This window comes from Desmodus rotundus, chromosome 5 (genome assembly GCF_022682495.2).
Source record: "Desmodus rotundus isolate HL8 chromosome 5, HLdesRot8A.1, whole genome shotgun sequence".
NCBI lineage: Eukaryota > Metazoa > Chordata > Mammalia > Chiroptera > Phyllostomidae > Desmodus > Desmodus rotundus.
This window is the reverse complement of record NC_071391.1, coordinates 7,958,103-7,979,100: the sequence shown is the minus strand read 5'-3', so window position 1 is coordinate 7,979,100 and position 20,998 is coordinate 7,958,103. Positions and strand designations below refer to the sequence as shown.

General features: G+C 57.9%; 1 protein-coding gene across 10 annotated transcripts in view; it reads right to left on the bottom strand.

Moving 5' to 3' along the window:
* SYT7 (synaptotagmin 7) overlaps positions 1-20,998 on the bottom strand; it is a 61,588-nt gene that overhangs the window by 26,628 nt on the left and 13,962 nt on the right. For 5 of the 10 annotated variants that reach the window (XR_008426855.2, XR_008426856.2, XM_053924315.2 and 2 more), the window contains exons 2-5: positions 10,796-10,899; positions 6,680-6,759; positions 3,100-3,231; positions 1,984-2,208 (exon numbers count right to left, since the gene is read on the bottom strand). Coding sequence is in view for 8 of the 10 variants with exons in the window: in XM_053924315.2 (XP_053780290.1) it covers positions 1,984-2,208; positions 3,100-3,231; positions 6,680-6,759; positions 10,796-10,899 (541 nt within the window). In the remaining 2 variants the exon portion in view is untranslated. The remainder of the gene's footprint in view (positions 1-1,983; positions 2,209-3,099; positions 3,232-6,679; positions 6,760-10,795; positions 10,900-20,998) is intronic. The other 5 variants (XM_053924318.2, XM_053924322.2, XM_053924317.2 and 2 more) reach the window with 3 other exon arrangements.

Here is a 20,998-nt window from a genome sequence, read left to right as displayed (position 1 = left end):
GTGGCAGGGCTCAGTTATTGGAGGAGAGACTATGTGACTTGCAAGGCCTATTTCCTATCTGGCCCTTTACAGCGAAAGCTTGCTGGTTTGTGGTCTAGGGCCATACAGTGGTCATGCACCTCTGAGCTGCCCAAGGGAGGGGACCACAGGGCCCTTGGAGCCGCTTTCACCACTGCAGTCAGACCTCAGCTCTGCTCACGCCCTGAGTCTACCCTGGGAACCAAAGGACAACGGTTAGGCTGCCCCTGTGGGCAGAGAGAGAGAGAGAGAGAGAGAGAGAGAGAGAGAGAGAGAATAAGAAGGAGAGAAAGAGAATAGCAGAGAGAGAGAGAGAGAGGGAGAGAGAGAGAGAGAGAAAGAGAGAGAGAGCGAGAGAGAGAAGTAAGACATGGCTTTAGCCGGGGTCTTGGGTGGGGAGCAGCCTTTGCTGGCTCAGGCCTGGAGTCAGGGTTACCCCCAGGGTGGGAGCCTGGCTGGCCAGATAGGCCCATGGCTCTCTGGGGCGGGCAGAGGCAGCAGGAGGACGGCACCTGGGTGGCCGCCTCCTCCTCCCTGCTGACCTCATTTTGGTTTCCTATCATATCCAAAATTAGTCCGGTTTACAACCTCTCCGTCACAGGAAACTAAAATTGGTTCCCCTAGGCCTCGAGCCAGGGGATGGCATGGAGGCCTCAGCCAGCCTGGAGTCTGTGGTCGGAGCAGCCTGGGGCGGGCGAGCGCTGGGCCTGCCTTTCAGGGGGAGCGTGGCCCTTCCCTCCGGACTCTCCTGAGGACTGATGTCAGGGGCAAAAACTCAGCCTGTGTTCCCTCAGGCCAAAAGAGCAAATGAGACCTCAGCACTGTAGGCCTCAGTGGTCCCGATGGTAGAAATCATAGGCCTTGGGAAGAGAACGGGGAGGGCCCAGAATTGAGAAAACAGGACAGCCCAGCAGCTAAGAAGGGGTCAGGGCTGCTGGCCCTCTCAGCGAGAGGCTGGCCCGTTAGCTGGGAACAAGGCAGTTCTAGTAGCTGGAATTGGAACCGATGTCCCAACAGGTGAGAGTGGTCATGGTTCAACAGGTTTAGAGCCTGGGGCAAAATAGAAGCTTCTGAAAGCCAAGATGAGACTAAGGCTTCCCCATGGCGGGGGAGAGGGGAGCGGACCATCTGCCGAGAGCAGGGGCCAGCCCTACATCCATCGCCCGAGAGAGCCGCTGCCTGTGTCTGACAAGCTCGGACAGCTATTAAAAAGGAAATGGTGATTCTGCCTGCCACCCAGAATGCCCTTGTCAGAAAAAAGAAGCTAGCTGGGCCTCAACAACCCAACCTCCGAGAACATGTAATCCCAATAACTGACAGCCTGCTGACCAAGACTGGGACAGCCAGTGGGGGTGGCTGAGATGAGGATGAACCAATAATGGGGACAGCCCGGCTGCTCATGGTGGGCCTGTGGCACAGATGGTGTTATGGTGTAAGCAAGACTGAGACAAGCCAATGGAGTGACCTGATGGTCAAAAATGGCATGGCTCAACCTCTGGGTCTAGAGCCACCTGCTGGCTGTAAGAGGGAAGGCCCGGTGGCAGATGAGTGGCATAAAACAGGCTGAAGAGTGGGCCAGCTCCCCAAGGATGGGATGATCCAGGGGCTGAACGACCTGCTGCCCATGGAGGGGTGATGGACGGCGAGATGCGGCGGCCAATCAAAGAGGATGGGATGACCCAGGGACTGAAATGAAGCTGCCTGGGGGCAGAAATGGCATGACCTGGTCACTCGGCAAAGGAAGAGGCTGATGGGGTAGCAGCCAGAGGCTGAGATGTGACACTGTGTGGCTGTTAGTTGTGCTGGATGGCAGGGACGACGGGGTCTCATGAAGGGATGGAATGAGCCAGGGGCCGAGGACGGCACCTCTGGGGGCAGCAGCGGGCATGCCGGGGGTCCCGCTGTCCACCCTGGCGGGAGCAGGCCTGAGCTCTTGGCTCTGGCGGCCATGGGGCCATCACTCACTTGGACAAGTTGAGCTTCCCTGCGGCCAGGTGGCTCTGCACCGTCCGCCAGCGGCCTCTCCCCGCCTTGCCACCGCTGCCTGGCTCGCTGGGGGCAGTGCCGCCGCTTCTCAAGGCGTCCTCTCCAGGTGGTGGCACCGGTGCCGGCTTCTCCCCCAGCCGGCCTTCCCGCTCCACCGCCAGCCCCGCTGCGGCAGCCACTTTGGCGCCGGACAGGAGGGTGCCACTGGAGGCATGCACGAGGCAGCCAGGCCAGAGGAGCACCGGGGGTGGCGGTGGGGGAGAGAGGGCAGGACACACGTGGGGGTGGGGGGGTGGAAGAGGAGAAAAAACAATAACAGATAAAAGGAAGAAAGAGACAGTGAGAGAGGAGGAGGAGAGAGACAGACAGACAAGAGACAGACAGAGAGAGAGAGAGAGACATCAGCACTGCAAATGGGTTAACAGCAGAGCCTGCAGAGAGGAGAGAGGGGACCAGCGGGCTGGGGTTGGAGAACAACGCACCACGACAACGGAGGGGGGCCCCTCCCCACCGCCTGGGGAAGGGGCGGCGGGGGTGGGGGGTGGGCAGCCACCTCCAACTCTATCCCACAGGACAACGAAGGGTTAACGACGGAGGAAGAGCGGGCTGTCCAGGCCAGGAGGCCCCCAGGCAGGGAAAGAGAGAAAGCCGAGTTAGTCAGAGTTCATCACCACCACCACCATCACCGCCACCACCTCCACAACCGACCGAAGACCACCACCACCGAGCAGCAGGGCAGCAGCACACAGCAGGGAGGAAAGCTGAGCCACACCGAGAGGGAGGGACCAAAACGGGCAACCCCATCCTGACTGCACAGAGGGGCAGGGCTGCGGGGACCAGCTGGGGGCTGGTGGTGTGGCTGCGAGGGGGCTCTCCTGTGTGGCTGGCCCTGGGGTGGGGACAGGAGAGGGGCAGGCAGGCGAGGGTGCAGGAGGGGTTGCTCGTCTCCATGGTCAGCCTGCCCATGGGGTGCAGGGGGAGGGAAGTGGGGGAGGGGAGCAGGAGGAGGAGAAGTGGGGGGCTGGGAAGGGGAGGAGGGCGTGCGCGGAAACTCAATACTCGGTACGTATGATCAAACCAGGTAAAGTCACTCACTTGAGGGACAGTCGTGGGTCGCCATAAGGGGCGTAGGGTGAAATGTTTAGAATAAACTCCTTGGGAGGGTAGGAGCTCCATTTCTGCTGCACTGTGCTCTCATTGTTATTCCAAAAGTCTCTGTCTAGATCGCTGGAGGGGCAGAGAGAGAGGGGAGAAAACAGGGAGATACAAGGAGAAACAAGAACCGCCAGTCCTGGGGGCAGAGGGGCCGGGCTGGGCACACGGAGGGCAGGACGGGCCAGGGTCGGCTCCTGCGGGAGGAAAAGAGGCAGGCGGGCTCCCAGCCGGCGCCCCTTGCACAGGCACTCACACACGTGCACGCACGCACACACACACTTGAGGGCGGGAGAAGCCCATGCAGAGAGGAGGCAAGCTGCAGGAGGGTGACTGGAGTCTCCACCCTGGGAAGCTGGTAGGAGAGAGAAAGATGGTGAGAGAGGAGGGGAGGGGAGGGCCTGGGGAGCAGGCCCTGTGGGATGCAGTGGAGAATGGGAGGAGGAGAGGGCGCTGGTTTCTGGCTAGAAAGAGCTGTAAGGTACATCAGACCCTGCTGCCAACTTCCTGGGTCCCACCTCCTGTGGCCTCAGTGTCCCTGCCTGTCACACCAGGGGACTGGCTGTAACTGCTAAGTCATCATCTGTCCCATGGTGGGCCAGAGGCCACAGTTCTGGACCCCGAGGCTCTCCCCTTTTCCATCCACCTCCACTGAGCAGCCCCTTCTTTCTCTTCCTCCCACTGGTCGGAGGTCCCCCAGCCTCCTCTGCTCTCTCCCTCTGTGGCAAAGGCTGTGATGCAGCCTCCATCACAGGTGGGTGGGATCTCAGCCGAGCTGGAGACCCTATGCTCATTGCCAATGCGATGGCTAGGTCACCCCCTCCCCAGAAAAGGGGAGCATCTCCAGGCCTCTGACCTTGCTGAGGGTGTGACAGGGGCCCTTCAGGTCCTCTGCACTGGGGCCTGTGTGAAGGGAGCCTGCCCCTCTTTGAGGGACAATGGGCAGACCCAGCCTTGGACCCTCCGCACATCCCTGGCTGGGCAACCTGGCTTGGAAGGGCGCCTTTGCCCCAGTCTCCCCACCCCCTCTGCTCCTCAGTATGTCCTATGGAAGTAGACATGCTGGAAGCACAGGGAATGTGGCGATTTCCATGGGAGGCAGGCAACAGAAGCCTCAGCTGCCAGAAGCCATGGCCTGGAAACCCCAGGAGCCAAAAACAAATTTGACCTTGACTCCAGTTCTCAATCTCAGCAGACAACAAAGTACAGAAAGACAGAGAGAAGCTTAGCTGCCACCACGGGTCCCCTGGTGTGGACAGACTCTCTGCCCACAGGACACCTTGGAAATGTCTCACGGGGACCCTGTGACCAGGTTCAAAGCCAAAGCCCTGAGCCAACTCATAGGCAGTGGGGACTAAGAGTGGGAGAGGCGGGACAGGCCCTTAGCAGCAGGAGGCCCCTCCCTGGGGAGGTTCCCTAGACAGAAGACCCTATTGTCACCAGAGACATCCTTGAGTCCCCCTTCTCGAGGGCAGAGAGATGGAGCAGTTGGAAGGCCTCCCTCCCCTTGCCCCCTTCTGATGTCCAAAATCAAGGGCCATCCAATCCTAGGTCCTGGAGAGAAAGATTCACCCCAGGGTCACCACCGCCAGGCTGTCCTCCCATCCTGTGTTCCAAGGAGCTCCAAGGTCCCTCAGGTTGTTGACTGCAGTGCTGGAGAGGAGGATCTGCAAGTAGGTTTGTGAAACACCGGTTCCTTCAATGCAGGACTTCTCAGGGCCTTTAAGGCACCAATGAATATAGTGGGCAGTGTTTCCCAAACTCATTTGGCCATGAACCCCTTAACTTGCAGAAAATCTATGAATCATTTCCAGGGCACAAGGGCTCTGAGGAACACAGTTTGGGAAGCGCAGCTGAGGAAAGCATCTTCCCAGGACTTTTGACAAGCCAATCGCTTTAACGGAGGTCGTAAGCCCTGGGGAGCTTGTGCACTGGGTAAGGCCTGCTTCCAGCCACTGCCCTGGCTTTGGGCCCTGGCAAGAGGCAAAGGCCTAGGAACCCGGGGACACATAGAAACGGTGGCTTCCTCCTCCTGGGGCAGAGGGTCTGGCAGCTCAGTGGGGTGGAGTGGACGTGGGCTGCAGCGAGGCGGGGGACAGCCCACTGTGGCCCTCACTTTGTTTCAGAGAGCCCTCACGGGTGCTGGCCCCGTCGCCCACCCAACCCCTTGTGGGGGGTCCCATCTCCCCTTGTGGGCCCTTTCTAGGACTTCTGGTCCTGCCACACACTCCCCTGTCCAGGAAGGGTATGTTCCCCTGGCAGGGTCAGCCCCCCCACCCCCCCCAGCCCCAGACCACAGCTGCAAACTCAGGGGCCTGCCCTGAAGGCGGCACAGGTGCTGGGCTGGTCCCGGGCTCCTCTCACAGGGCGCCTCTGCCTTCAGAAAGCCTGGAGCCGGGGCTCTGCAGCAGCCCCCAGAGACCTGCCAGCTCTGGCTTTGAAGACTGGAGGGTGTGCAACCAAACCCAGCTTCAAAGGCTTGCCGTGGCCTCCTCCAGAGCCTCCTCCCCGCCCCCAGCCTGGGCCTGGCCCGCCCCTCCACTAACCCACCCCCCACAGACACACTGGCAGCCTCTGTGAAGGCCCCAAACAGGGTCAGAGCAAGAGATGAAAAGAGGGGAGGGGGTGAGGAGGGGCAGAGAGGGACTCCCTCAGGAGCAGCGGAGAGGAAGAAGGGGAGGAGGAAGAGGGAAGCGGAGAAAGATGGACAAGGGAAGGGCAGGGAGGACTAGGCAGTGGGAGGGGGGCAGAAGGGGGGCCGGGACAGGCTTGCCCCTTAGCTGGCAGGCTAAGAGAGAGGGGCCCTTGGCCCTATCTCGGTCTGACAGCCACCCAGCGAAGGCCTGGGCACAGCAGGGGAAGGGGTCAGGGCCATTGGCCAGAGGGCACAGAGCCCTCTGGAGAGAGTCCCCCATTCCCAGAGTGGGGTAGGGGAGCTTCTACTGGTATCTCCCAGCACCTCCCAGTAGTGGGCTGGCCCAGGTGGTCCACAGTGGAAGGCAGACCTGCTTACTTGAAAGGCCTCTTTGAGCAACAAGGGGAAACCCAGGAGACTCAGAGGCAGTGAGACATTCAGTGGAGAGGAGGGGATGGGGGAGGGGAGAGTTTCCCCCTTACCAGCTTCCCTGGAGCAGCCCAGCACTGGGCTGCACCCCTCCAGGTCACCCTGAGAACACTGATGCGGTCTGAGAGAAGAGCAGGGGAGCTGGGTGGGGGGTGGGCATGGTGTGTGTGATGTGGGGGTGGGATGGAGGAACCAGAGACCAGGTTCGAGAGAGGGGGCAAACGGTGCCGGGAGAGCAGCCAGAAAATGGGGTTGCGGGCCCTGGAACATTGTGAGGGCCTGGGGAGCACAGGCAGAGAAGGTGGAGCCCTGGAGCCACCCTGAGGTGCAGGGAGTGTGTGGGGTTGGGAGAGAGCAGGGCACGAGGTGTGTATGTGGTCAGATCTGGGGAGGGGCAGGGGCTCCTCCCACCTGGGCTGCCTTCGCACTCCCACCCCAGACTCCAAGGCTGGCACCTACTTGATGGCCTTCTTCTCGCCGCGCCCACGCCCTGAGTCTGGCGTGCCCACCGTCTCCAAGGAGTTCTTGTAGCGTTTGCCCTATGGAGAGAGCACCACGTCACTCCTGGCACAGGGGCTGTGCCCTCCCTGCCTCCCTAGAAAGGGCTCCCTCTGGGGAGGGGGAGCAGCCTGGAGCCCTGCCTTGGCAATAAGGTCAGGGACCACGGTGTGAAGCTGTCACCACTGAGGGGCGTCAGCTCCACAGATACAGGCTCTTTGGTTGGCAGCTTCTGGGCTTCATTGGGCCCTAAGACCTGCCCACCCCCCTGACCTGCACTCCATCCCTGACCCCAGGAATGGGGCCTCTCCTGTCCTCCTGTCTCCTGGGGCCCTGGTCAGACTCCCAGAAACATATCTCCCTCTGCCACAGACAGATGGCTCTCAGGCGCCTGGCCACGTCACACTGGCCACGTCACACTGGCCATGTCACCGCTCCCAGATGGTGGGGGTGGCATCCTGCAGAGCAAGGTTGGCAGCGGCCAGTGGCCACCAGTGACGTGAGCCACGGGGGCAGGTAGAGGGCCTGCACTCAGTCCTACCCAGGTTGTGCCCCTCACTGTCTGGGGCTCCCTGGGGTCCTCATGCCCTGGGGCTGGGAGGCAGGGCAGGGCCTGAGCAATCTCCCTTGTGAGAAGGCAGCCTTAGGAAGACAGGCTGCCCACTGGCTCTGAGGCTGGGGCCAGCCCCCTAGGGTTCCTCACACCAGCATGAGTGGGGGGAAAGGGAGGGGTGGGGCAGAATGGGGTGGGCATGCCAGGGCCCTGGCTAGAAGAGGGGCCCCGGCTGCGGCGGCGACTGGGCCTGCTGCCCGGAAGGTGAGCGCCATTCACCTTCTTGGTTTGGGTTTCTAAATTTAGCTCATGCAGAGCCTGGCACCATTAACATTCCTGGCTGCCACCAAGCATCCTCAGTGCACCCATGGGCCGTGGGCCCAGGCCCGGCCCAGGGCTGGTATGGATGGAGGAGGAGTGGGGTTTGTGCAGGGGCTGGGGCTGGCCCCGCTGACCGTTCTCACGCCGGACACTGGTTGGTCCCGGCCCAGCAGGGGCACACACACATTTCCCCACACCCCAGCCAAACAGTCAACTATTCACTTCTCCCCAAAGCAAAATAAAGGCCACACAGCCATGCTCCCTGGAGCTGCTGCCAGCCGCAGCCCCTTCCCAGGCACGGGGCCACCTGTTCGGGGCAGTGGCAGTGGAGCTCTCCTGGAGGGTGCGTGTGGAGTTGGGGGTGAGTCCTCATTCCACCTTCAGCCCCCTAAGTCTCAGGGGCACCGGGATCCTGGTCTGAGCAGAGCCCCACATTCCCCGTGTCACCCTGGTCACGTCCCTGGCCCTCTCTGGCCACCTCACCTACGCTCTAAAATGGTGTGGTGTCATGGGATGAGCCCCAGGGTCCTCGTGCTTCAAGCCTCTCATCACCCATCAAAGGGAAGGGCCCCGCTAGTGTGCCACCCACCCTGAGGTCCGAGCCCTGAGGCTATTGCCACTCAGCCGGAGCTTGAAGAGTTAAAAAGCAGAGCTGCTGGACCCTCTGGGTCCACAAAAGCTGCCCTTTCTCGGCTCCATCTCCGATCCCTCCCATTATTACCCAGAAGTTTAAATCCCAAACAAGTCTTAGTCCCAATTGGGATGATCAGAGCCTAGAGCCCCTCCATGGTGGCCAAAGGCCCTTCTTGGGGTGACCCTCAGGCAGAAGCCCCACCTCCACTATTCTCTACCATTCCAGGCAGTGTGGGGCCCCTTTTGAGGGCCCCCAACACCACCCCTCACCTTCTTTCCTCTTTCTTCCTAGTCTTGGCAGGGAACTTGCCAAGCACCCCAAGCACCCCCTTCTAAGGCTGGTCAGCTGTCCTTCCCTGAGGCCAAGCATGGCTGGGGTGGGCTGGCACCCGGTTCACCCACGGCCGCTCCTCCTTCTCCCATGGGTCAAAGAACCTTCCCTTCAGGCTGCAATTATCACTGCAGCAGGAACTGGGGTGCTATGGGGGGCAGGAATCAGAACAGGACTTGATTTGGGGGGCTGGAGGAAGTTAATGGGGCAAGGACAGGAACCCCAGGCGGGGTCTAGCACCTGTCAGGTGGCTCCACAGGAGCCTATGCCCACCAGCCTGCTGGGCAGGGAGGGGGGTGGAGGCTGATCTGGAAAAAGCCAGCTGGAGATTAAGGAAGTTATTAATGTTTGGAAATGGGATCTGGGCTGTCAGGGTATCACGTCACTGCTGCTGAGGGGACAGGCGGGCAAGGAGAGCCCAGCGACTGTGCAGGGGCATTTTAAAGCCCCTTCCACGGAGCATGGAGACAGTGTGGGCAGCCCCCTGGCTTCTGCAGTGGTGGGGGTGTGGCAGGGGAGGGGAGGGGGCTAGCAGGGTGGAGGGCTTGGGCAGCTCTGAGGAGCAAGTCCAAAAGGACAGACTGTGGTCTGGGCCCCTGGGGAAGTTCCTCAGGCGGGGGGAGGGGCTGTGGCCAGGGAGGGCTGCACAGCTCTCAGCTGCCCACCTGCTACCAAAGCTGTTATCTTTGCACTCCTGTCCCCAGGTGAGTGGGGGCGGGGTGAGGCTCTCGCTACGCACACGCACACGCTCGCTGCAGTGCTTACCAGGGGAAGCTGAGACAATGGGACAGACAGATCTGATGAGAATGTCCCCATCTCACCGTGCAGGAGGAACAGACACACACCCCTGCCCCAGTACCCTCCAAGGAAATGCACTCAGCACAAAGACGCCCCACGCAAGGTCACCAGCAGCACCTGCTCACACACCTTCCCCTGCCCCCCCCCCCATACACACAGGCAGCCTAACGGGCCCAACTAGACACACAGGGCTGCCGTGTGTGCTCAGCCACTCCCACAGCCTCTGAGGACACTTGCATCCACAGGCACGTGGCCAAGTCCCACCCTCCCCCTCCCCTGAAATTCTGAGACAGACGCAGCCACAGGAGATCCAGGAACAATGCAGGGAGGCCAGCCTGGCTCCACCTGCACATGGGGAGCAGCCGGGTCACACACACTCCTCCGCAGGGCAGGGCTGGCGTCTCTGAGGCTGCTCCCCACAGGAAGGAGCTGCCTGAAGCTGTGTCTCCGGACGGAGAGTCACATGCCAATTCCTGAGTTTGCCCTTCCTGAAGGAAGCATGCTGGGTCCTCCCTGGGGGGCATCTGCCTCTTCTCTTTCATAGGAGTGGAGTATGAAGACCCCCCCCCCACACACACACACAGTGTCCACAGCCACAGCCCTCCCCTCTTGACTTTAAGGCCCCGCTGTGGCTGGGCTGGGAGAGAATGGGGTTCCCAGAGACCTTTCTACACCTAACCTCGGGAAGGTCCCACACGTGAACCGCCTCCCAGCCCACCTTCGGAGGTGTCCCCATGCATCTCCTCAAAGTCCCCACCGCACTTCTGGGCTGGGGCGGCAGGGCAGGGAATGCGTCAGGGTCTCTTGGGGCTGCCGCCCACTGGGAGCTGAAGACTGCGGGAGGGTGGCTCAGCCCAGCTCCCCCTCCCCGTGCCCCAGGTGATGAATGTCCCTCCTGACGGTCTCATTACTTATTGAAGGCCTAATCCTGCTGGTTAATTCCTCAGCCCTCGTTAAAAATGAAAAGAAGCCGTTTGTGCTTGTACAAACCGGGAGAAGCAGGATGAATGTTCAGGCGCTAGGGGCGGGGCAGGGCGGGGTGGGCGCCTCCGCTCCATTGGCCAGGTTACCCGGCTTGGCCACGCCCTGCCCTGGGGGAGGGCAGCGAGTGGAGGGGCGTTTGGATTCTCAGTCTGCGGGCGTGTGCCTGCGGCTTTTGCGGGTGGAGGTGGGGCACGTGTGCGTGGAGTTGCGCGCCTGAGAATGCTCCGGAGACCCATGTCTCTCCACGAATGTCCCTAGGCATGTAGCTCTAGGTGTACACACGGACATGCAGGGCCAACAGCCAGGCAAACGTAGTGAGCACGTGCGGTGTGACTTTCTACGCTAGGGTGCCTGACGATGTGGGCAGGTGGGTCATCTGCAGGAGCCCTTGAGAGCATTCACGAGCCTGTAATTGGGAGGGGAAGGGGGAGGGATGCAGAGCCCTCAGGAGCCTCACCAGTTTGCGCTGACACCAGTGGCAGAGGCCGCAGAGGATGACAGTGACGCTAAGGCTGACGGTGATGATGGCGGAAACCAGCAGGACATCGCGGGTGGGCGCCCCTGGAGAGGACATTCACAGGTCAGACCCTCACTGGCCAGGGTCAGCCACCTTCTCTCAGCCCAGGGTCCCTAGAACAACCACCCTACCCTTCCATCTGGTCCCCACACTGGGAGCTCTGAGCCCCAAGTTCTACTCGCAGCTCTGCCTGACTGGCCGACCCTGGGAAGGCTCCTCCCCTCTCTGTGCTGCAGTTTCCTCACCTGTAAAATGGGAGAATTGAGCCGGTAGACATCTCTCCTGCTCTCTCCCTGCAGGGGCCCTGTGTGAGCCCAAGGGATCCCTTCCATCCCCTGAACTTGGCATCTCAAAGGGAGAAACCAGTGTGCCCCTAGGTCAGCCAGGCTTCGCAGGCCCTTCAAATCCCTCTAAAAGAGCCACTGCTTCTACCAGGCCTTCCTGCTCAGCACTCTTTCCACACCCCCCACCCACTCCATACTCTGAGCCACAACTCTAGCTGAATTTGCCCGAAGGGTTATTAGTAGCTCTTGCAATTCCTCTGAGGACATCTGTCCTATGGGCACTAACAGACCCTCTGAAGTGTCTGGCCAAGACTCAACAGCCACACAGAGTCAAAGAGGAAATCTCGGGCACCCTCTGATCAGCCCTTTCCCCCTTTTAGCCCAGCTTTCCTTGGATTGGAAGCGCACCCAGCTGGCGTCTGCATACTCCGCCCGCCCCACCCCCAGTCCCTGGGTACGTTCTGTGATCTCCTAAATGCTCACAGGGGCTGCCCTGTGAGCAGCTTCCATTCCAAGAGCTCAGAGGTCCTGTACTCCAGGAATGGAGATCTTCATGGATCTGCCCTGGGAGGAAAAGTCTGTGTTTCTGTGCAGACCCTGCCTCTTGCTCGCTGTGTGGCTTTGGACGTGTCTCATAACCATTTTCTCCCCGCAATGCTAATCAAACCTCCTCCCCGCCTCCTCACAGGTGGTTGTAAACATGAGCCCAAACCAAACATAAGGAAGGCACAACCTGACCAGAAATGATCGTGTGGGGGAGTCTAGCGAGCACAGCACAGATCACGCGTGCTCTTTGTAAATATGTGTGCAGCGGGATGCGTTCTGGAGTCAAGGAGATGCTGTTTATTTACAGAGGAGCCTGCGTGGGCTTTTCGGTGCCAGTGATGATGGTAATTAAGAGTTGACAATAGCTGTCTAGTCCTGACTCCTGTGGTTTTAGCTTCCTGGATCCAGGAAGCTAAGGGGCCCCAGGAGGAGGGCCCAGGGTCACCCCCCAGCTCTCAGGGCCCTCAGGGCTCCCTCCCATCACCACTCCAGCACCCTGGGCTCCTGGTTCATTATGCACTGTCCCCAGAATCCTGCCTGGGCACCCCCTCCCTTCCCAATTTCCTGAGCCTCCCAGTGGTGGGAAAAGGCCATCCTTACCTGTCCCCCATCTATCTACCTGTCAGGTCAAAGAAATCCCCTCTTGTCCTGAGTCTACAGCCTCAGCCCCCAGGAAGCTCCTGCACCTGGGAGCTCTGACCCAGAAAACCTGCAGACACCAAAGAACTGGTCTTGCCCTTCCATTACTTGAGCAGAGAATGCATTTGCCAAAGTTCTCAGGCCAGAGGGGAGGCCTCCATCTTCAAACTCCAGGCTTGGGGCAGGGGTGGGGGGGGGTGGGACGAGTGGGGAGAGTGATGGCCAGAATTCCTCAGCCTATGTAACCAGGGCCCCAAGACTCAAGGCTGTGGTAAGAACATGGGCAAGGGTGTCTTTTGGGAAGGGGTCAGCACTTCTTCCAGCTCTGTCCACAGGAACTGTCCCTGCCCCTCCGGAAGGGTCTGCGGGAGGGGAGGTTTGGGACAGCAGCTGACCCCACACCTTTCTTGATTGAACTCCCTTTTCCATAAAGTAAATTCCAATCTTGAGCTGAGCTTTCTTCAGCCACTAGCTATTGAGAATCCACCATGAAGCCCTGGAGACAGGCAAGAATCCAGCTAATTACTCTTCAGCATGTCTGGTGCCCCAGAACCAGTGAGTGGCAGGACCCCAACCTGGGGCTCCAGACTCCAAGATACAGGGCCAGGCACAAAAAACACCCCCCATTTTTTTGTTTTTGTTTTTGTTTTTACAAAATCTTTTATTATAAAATCATAAGCATGTAATTCTGTAACTTAACAATATCACACTTAAGCACACCATATGACATTTTAGGTGAAATGTTCAAATTAAAATGATAAATTATCACACCCATATTATCACCCCACCAACCACACTCCAGCAGGCCTCACTTCTGCCAGACCCTATCCAAGAGAAAAGGCCCAAGTGTGAGTACAACCTCTGCCTCTTTGTAAAACATTACTTTTTAACATTTATATTCTTTTAAATTTGTTTTTCAATTACAGTTGACAAGCCTCTTAATAGCTATGTGGCCTTGGACAAGTGTCTTAACTACTGTGTCTCCATTTCTCCTCCCCAAAGTGAAGGTGAAAGCGGCATCCAACCTGTGGGACTACGGTCGGCACTCACTAGGCAGGCAGGATCACGAGGGCCACTGGTGTTGGTTTTGTCTCAGGTGCAAACAGGGTTCTGGGAGCACAAATGAAGACGTGATTGCTGGACTAGAGAGAGGTCTGGGGATGCTTCCCAGAGGACACGGTATTGGGTGTGGTCTGGGGGGGGTGAGGTGAGGTAGGATGTTCTGGGCAGAGGGAGCAGCAGCAACAGCAAAGGCAAGGAGGCGGCGAGGAGGGTCAGGCATGTTGTCTTAGGAGTTGGACCAGGTTATGGGGAATGAAGTGTGGAGACTGGGCTGGTGATGAGAGTAGGGCCTGATGGGAAGGGGCTTGTTGTGTCCGGCCTGGCACAGGCGCCATGGAAGGTGTGTGAGCGGGGCAGGGGCAGGCTCAGAGGGGGTGTTAGCGAGCTCATGACCTGGTAGCCATGTTGGGGTGATAGGAGGCTGCACTCCGGGTGGGTTTCTGCGCGTGCGCGCACACACACACACACACACACACACACACACTCCTTAGTCATGGGGCAATTCTCCAAAGGGTCACCTCCTGGGAGTTCCCTACTTTCTTTGCCAAACAAGGTCCTTTTCAAAAGCTGCTCCTCAACCTCTGCTTTAAGCTGGAGAGACTCTGAGGACAGAGCCTGTCACTCCCAGAAGCTGGGGGCACCCTCCGACTGGTCCTCAGAGACCCAGGGGACTTCCATTTAAGCAATTAGCATTCCATAGTATGCAGAACAAACACCCCGCCTGATGTCTCGGAGAACTGGGCTGAGGCCCCATTCTGGCCTCTATTAGCCATGTGGCAATGGGCAAGGCCATCATCTGCTCAGAGGCCAGTGCCTTCGTCTGTGCCTGAGCTGACCCTTCCTTGTTCTGATGGCCACCAAGCAGGTATTCTAAGTGCTCCACGTGGGGTAACAGCTTAGTCCTCACAACAGCTGAAGTAAGCACTATGATTACCCCCATTTTACAGATGGGGAAGCTGAGGCTCAGAGGGCCAAGTCACCTTGTCCAAGATCATTCAGAGAGCAGGTGGCAGAGCCAGAGTCCCAACCCAGGCAGTCTGGCTCAGAGCCATGTGCTTTGCTTCGTGTGCTTTTGAGAACACATAGGGTTCCCAGCAATTTCTCAAGCGATACGGAGGTGGATGCTGAGCAGATGAGTCTGTGGTCCCACAAGTCCTCTTAAACAGAAGCAGCATCATTTCCCTGTTTCCCATCCGGGGCTTTTGCAGACAATTGGAAAAAGGGCTGTGTTGTTTGGAACGCTGAGCCCCCCTGCCGGGGTCGGTGGCTCTGAGGTGCCTGCAGCAGGGGTGGATGCCATTGTCTCTCAGACAGCCCACCCCTCCCACAGATGCCCCAGCAGCCCGCAGACAGCGCATGAAGCTCAGGTGAAACACACGCTCGCCACTGCGAACTGCACCGATGCTGTGAATACGAGTGGCAGGACACGCTCAGCCGACACGCAATGTTGCCGTCCAGGGGAACGAGCGTGTTCTCACCGGCTGGCCAGAGGGAAACCATTCCCAGAGCATGAAGCCACTGTCTCGGGCTGGAAGGAACCTCGGAAGTCATGGGTCAGGCCCCACCAGTGCACGAACCCCCAGGCGGCCCTATTGGTGACAGGAAGCTGCTTCGGCAGGAGTCAGGCCCTCCATGGATGGGCACTGTTAGGGATGGGCTGCTCTGCCTTGCGCTGTGCTGAGTCCATCTCTCTAGAACTTTCCCTCACGGCCCTAAGCTTGCCCTCTAGAGCTGCTGGGAACAAGTAGACTTCCTCTGCCACTGAGCAGGCCTCCAAATCCTTGCCAACAGCTCTCATGTCCCCTTCCAGTCTTCTCCAGGCACAGCCGCCCAGCCCTTCTAAGCCCTTTCTCCGATGACATGCATGGTTTCAAGTGCTCTTAGCGTCAGCATATTAACATTTGGGGAAAGAAAATATTGCAGCCCTCGCCAGCCTTTGGACAGAGCTGGACTCCACAACCTATCCTTGGGCAGAGGAGACATGCTGGGTCCCAGGGGGTGAGACGCAGACAAGGGCAGACAGATGACATTGGGAGACCCTGGAGGCAAGGTGAGCCGGGAGCAAGGAGAAGCAGGCCTCCTGGGTCCCAGCCCAGGGCTATCCTGGGAGTGACATGTGAACTCAGGCCCGTGGCCACCCCTGCACCCAGGCCTGTGGGGGGCATGCCAGCTGATGAACGATCATCTAACAGAATCCTGTAGGCTTTGCCAGGCCCTGTGGGCAAAGCCTGACCATGCCACTCCCCAAGGGGCTCTTGGGGTAAAGCTCCAGGAGTTGGCCCGCCTCTGAGGGTGGACAAGATGCTCACACATAGTCTCCCTCTAGGGTGCCTGCTCTCCTGGCCACCACTGTCTTCCCAGCACTGAGGACAGAGCTGAGCATACAGAAGGTGCTCAATAAATGCTTGTTGAAAGAATGAATGAGGAGGCCTCTAGGAATAATGCTAATAATAGCGGCTACCATTTATTAAGCATCTACTATGTACCAGACTACAGGGTCCAGGAAGGCAGTGGCTATATCTGCTTTGCTTATTCCAGCATCCTCCATGACAGGCTGACATGCAGGAGACGCTCAGTAAATATTTGCTGAATGTTCAATGCTTGTATGTGTTATTTCACTTGTCACCCAAACAAGTTGGGAGAGAAGAGACGGGAGAGGCTACAGTGACAGAGTTTGAGAGCCTCTCTTTTACACACACACCGGGACTCCTTCCGTTTTTCCCTCACGCCCATCTTTGCCTGACAATTTCTGATTTCTCTAGACCCAGGTGAAAAGCACCTCCTCCAGGAAGCCTTCCATAATCTCCCCAGTAGGAATTAACTTCTCCTGCCCCTGAGGTCCCCTCACACTGTGCCTGCCCTTCTTTGAGGGTACGGTAACTAAGTGCCAGGGCTCTGGAGCCAGACTGTGTGGGCTCAAATTCTGACTCTTCTTCCGTCAAGCCATGTGACCAAATCTCCACGTGCCTTGGTTTCCCCACCTGTAAACGGGGACTAATAATAGTACAGGCCTCATGGAACTGTGGTGAGGTTTAAAGGAATTAGCACATACAACGTGCTTAGCACAGTGCCCGACCCAGAGTAAGCAGGCAATAAATGCCAGCTATTATCACAGCATCACCACTGGGTACGAAACACTGGGGACATGGAGCTGGCAGTCAATGACTGGTGAATGAAATACTGAACTGGGTACATACCTATTCCCCCCTGCAGGACAGCAGAGGCCAGGGGTCACGTCTTCCTCGATTCCATGCCCCGCCCCAGCCCAGTCCCTGACTCAGGGCCTGGGCCAGGGCTTGACCAAGAGCAAGAATCTGTGAATGGCGATGGCCAGGAGTGGGGAGGGCTGAGGCACAGGGGGGTGGGGGTCGGGGTGACATCTGCAAGCCAGGCTGGGTTTCAGGTGTGAACTGAAGACCTGACCCGTCCCTTGCCAGGGATCTGCCCCCACTTCCAATTTTTTCTCATCTCCTCAGCAAGCCATGATTTATGGATGAACAGAATCAAACAGGCCTGCTGGCTGCTGGGATGCCCCGGGGAGCTGCTGGAGAGGGAAAGGACTTCTGTGGGCAAGCTCAGCAGCCACCCAGGGGAAAGCGAGGGGATCCAGAGGGGGAGCAGTCGCACACGCACAGGCCACAGACACAGACACCCATGGCTCGCTCTCTCTTATACCCTCATACACGCGTGCACACATCATGGAGACACCCTTGGTACAGATACCCATGCTCACACACACACATGCACGGACACCCATGCATACACACATACCTACCTGAGCCACGGAGACTCACTCCTTGCACAAACACCCATGCTCACACACACACATATACACATGCATGGTCACACGTGGTCATGGCCATGAGCAGATAGATGCCCAGCCCACTCTGCCGTCCATGGGGGTCTGGGTACTCATGCACTTCCTCTAACCTGAAATTTTCTCCCTAGGCCCATTATCAGTCTACTCAAATTCTGTCTGTCCTTCTGAAGCAGAGCAGTGGGACAAAAAGCAGACTTGGAGGCAGATGACCAGGGTTCCAGTCCCACCTCTGGCCCTGGCCAGTGACCCTGGAATGGCCCATTCTGGGTCCAAGTGCTTTACTTTTAAATGATGACAATAAGCCTGGCCTCCGCTGCTGGGGTCCTGTCAGGGTCTAAGGGCAGTTCCCAGTAATTGAGCACATGCCTTTTGTGCCAGGGATTCCTGTGCACCGTCTGGTGTCGGCTACACCACCTTGTGCCGTTATTGCTCCCGTTTCACAGAGAAGAAACAGGCATGGAGAACGAAGGTCACCTGAGCCTGGCCTTCACCTCCGCTTTAGCAGCTTCCTCGGGGCTGAAGATGTGACGACAACGTTCTGTAATATGCTACGCTGCACCACCTGGCCACACCCAACTTTCCCCCTTCCTTCACACCTGAGGCTTTGCATACCCTCCTCCCTCGGCCTGGAATGCCCTTCCCTCTACTCTCTACCCTCAAGATGCCCAGACAGAGGCAGCCTTCATTCCCTCCCGTATTTTCTTACGCTTCCCCTGTCACTATGGCAATTCTCCTTTGGGCTAATAATTAGTTCCCCCACTGGGAGCACCTGGAGGGGTGAGACCCCAGATCACTCATCTCTGTAGCCCAAGTTCTGAGACACAGAAGAGGTCGGATAAATAAGTGCTGAACAAATGCATGAAGATATTCAAGGCCCCAAGAAAGCCCAGCTCTTCCAGGAAGCTCTCCCGGATGACACGCACTCACAGCAGTCTCTTCCCTCTCCAAACATGAATTAACTGCCCACTGCCCCCTTTTCTTGGGGGTAGTCCTGTTCCCAAGGCAGGGCCAATGGGATAAGATCCTGTCTCCCCGTTGTTTGGGGTCTGTCATTGTCCACAGCCCAGGACATGATACAGGGAAGCTGCAGGACGTGCTGGAAGTCTGTGCACCTAGGCTCTTCCCCCAGAATTGGTTTGCTCTTCTCCTCTCAGACGGTGACGTGCACACTCCCCATATCCAGCCCTTCCAAAGTCGTCCCATCACCCCACGCTTCCTCCCAACCGAGACTGCTCCCCTCTTTTGGGCATCCCCAGATCCCAGGCCTTAGTCTCCTTCCCAAGTGCCTCTAATCACAGTAACCAACATACACTCAACACAAAATCATGTTCACAGTCCTTAGCACCCCTCTGAAGGTAAATACTCCTATGCTCATTTTACAGAGATGCAAACTGAGGCTCAGAAGGGTTAACTATCTGCCCAAGAGCACACAGCAGAAGAGATTGAGTATGTCAGACCCCAAACCCTGCAGCTCTCACTCTGGTCCACCCCCTGGAGCTGAGCCTTGAAACGCATCACTCCAAGGAGAGCAGGGAGAGAAGACACAGAGTAAACACAAAATAAAGAGCGGTAGGGAAAAGGGCTTCCACTTCCCAGAATTTTACCAGAGAGCCAAGCCCAAGTTACCCCAAGCATTTCAGAGGTCCCTCTCCCCACTGCACAGCTTCCCCAAGGCGCTCCTTCCTCCCTCCACCAGCCCAGGAACAGGTTGGAGGTGGAGCGCCCGAGGCTGGACAGGGAGCAGAAGAGGAGGGTAGGGTGCCTGAGGGCTTGCCCAGGGCCCTGTCTCTGCTGTGTTGACGGGTGCAAGTACTATTTCAGAGATAATGCAGAGTGATGTCGGAGGTGGCTGGAACCACATCTGCCAGCACAGTCCCATCCTGACGCCACCTCCTCCCACCTGATTCTGCACCAGGATGGCTCCTGCCCCAGCACCTCCCCCCAACCCATCCCTTGGTGGCTGCAGGATGACATTCCACCAGGAACATTTCCTCCACCAGGTGGAAAGCAGTAAAAGCCGGAGTCACAGGTTTCTCCAGGAAGTGGAAGCCCTTTCCCCTGCTGCTCTTTATTTTGTGTTCACTTGGAGTCCTTCTTCTCTCCCTCCTCTCCTTGGAGTGACTTGTTTCAAAAGGGCTCAACCCCAGGGGCACGGAACGGAGTGAGGGCTGCAGGGTTTGGGGTCCAACCCTGGTCTTACTTCTTTTCTGCTGAGCAGTTGGAAATGGAGAGAGGCGGGAGAGTATTTGCAGGTGCAAAGCCTACCAGCCCCAGGGCTATTTGGGCATGGAAGTGGGGTACAGATGTGGTGCCCATCCCACCTCCCTTCCTCCTACCGACCCAGCATACACACACACACACACACACAAAGCCAGAAAAAGGCATAGCCGGGAGAGAGCAACAGAAAGCCAATGAGCTAAACTCCGAACCCCAGACAGCCAGGCACAATGCCAGGCCTCCTGTCACGATGAATTCTCTGCCCTCTCTCCACACCAAAACTCCCTGCTCCTGGCCACCCACCTTGGGAATGGGGGCAGCTCATTTCTTGCTACAGGAGAAAAGAAAATGAGATGGGCGGGTAGAAGGAAAAAAGAAAAAGAAGGGAAAGAGAGCCAGATACTCATTTCCTGGGAAAGCTGGGCCTTGGCCCTACCCCCGTGTGCTCCCGTCTCTCTGAGTGTCCTTCAGAAAGCAGCGGAGGCGTCTACAACCCCTCCGGCCCCACCTGGGTGGGAACAAGGCTGGGGAAAAAGGGAGGCTTGAGGGGAATTGTTTCGGAAAGTTACAAGGAGCTGAAAATACGGGCCTAGCATGAGCAAGCCTCCTCAACCTTGACTGTAATAAAAACAGATAATGCGTGAGTGAGCTAGGGAGAGCGTGCTGGCAGGGGCCGCAGCGGCCGGCTGGATGCAGACAGTTTAGGATTCAGAGAAGATGCCAAGTGAGTAAACAGCGAATGAAGGATTATCTGGATGGGCCAGGAGCTGTTCCAGCAAGAAATTGGATGGGGACATGTCAGGATCCACAAGCACTCTGACTCCTCATCAGAGAGCCAGGCCTGGCAAGCTACAAGGGTCCCACCCACCCCTTCTCTACCTCTGCTCTCTCCTCCAGCAGGGAGCCCGGCCTTGGTAATAATGGCTCACATTTGCTCAGTGCGGCACAGTTTACAAAGTGTTCCAGAGTTTACTGAGGGTTTCGCATCCATTGTCATGGTTAATGGAGGTGATGGAGGTATTTTTTCCCTGGAGACCCCTTCCCCTCACCACAGCCACCCCCACCTCCCACAATCCCTGGCTTAGGAAAGCCTGTGCATCCGGCTTCAGGCTTTCACCTCAAAAGAGGGGGAGAGGAAGACAGACCCTCTGCAGACTCTGGAAACCTACTGAGTCCAGAAGACACTGGGGTCAAAACCATTCAGGATGAACAGGGCCAGGTGCCAGCTCTGAGCAGGAAGCCCAAGCTGAAGAGTGTCCAGCCAGAAGTTAGCCCGGAACCTGCCATCCTCCCACCTACCCCATCCCAAGGCTGATGCGCTGCCTGGGCAGTCATGAAAATAATCACATCCATCAGAGCAGCAGGGACGCAGGGAAGGAGGAGCTCAGATGGAGGGCCTCTCCACCAGGAGCGCGGAGCGGGGGCAGGATCAGGGACGTGTGATGATTAAGTGCAGGCCTTGACCACTAGTCACTCCTATGAATAATACATTGTTGTGCCTTGGCCTAAATCAGCATCTTATTGTTATTAATAATACACGGCTGCAAAGAAGCTGGGGTGGGAATAGTGAGCAAT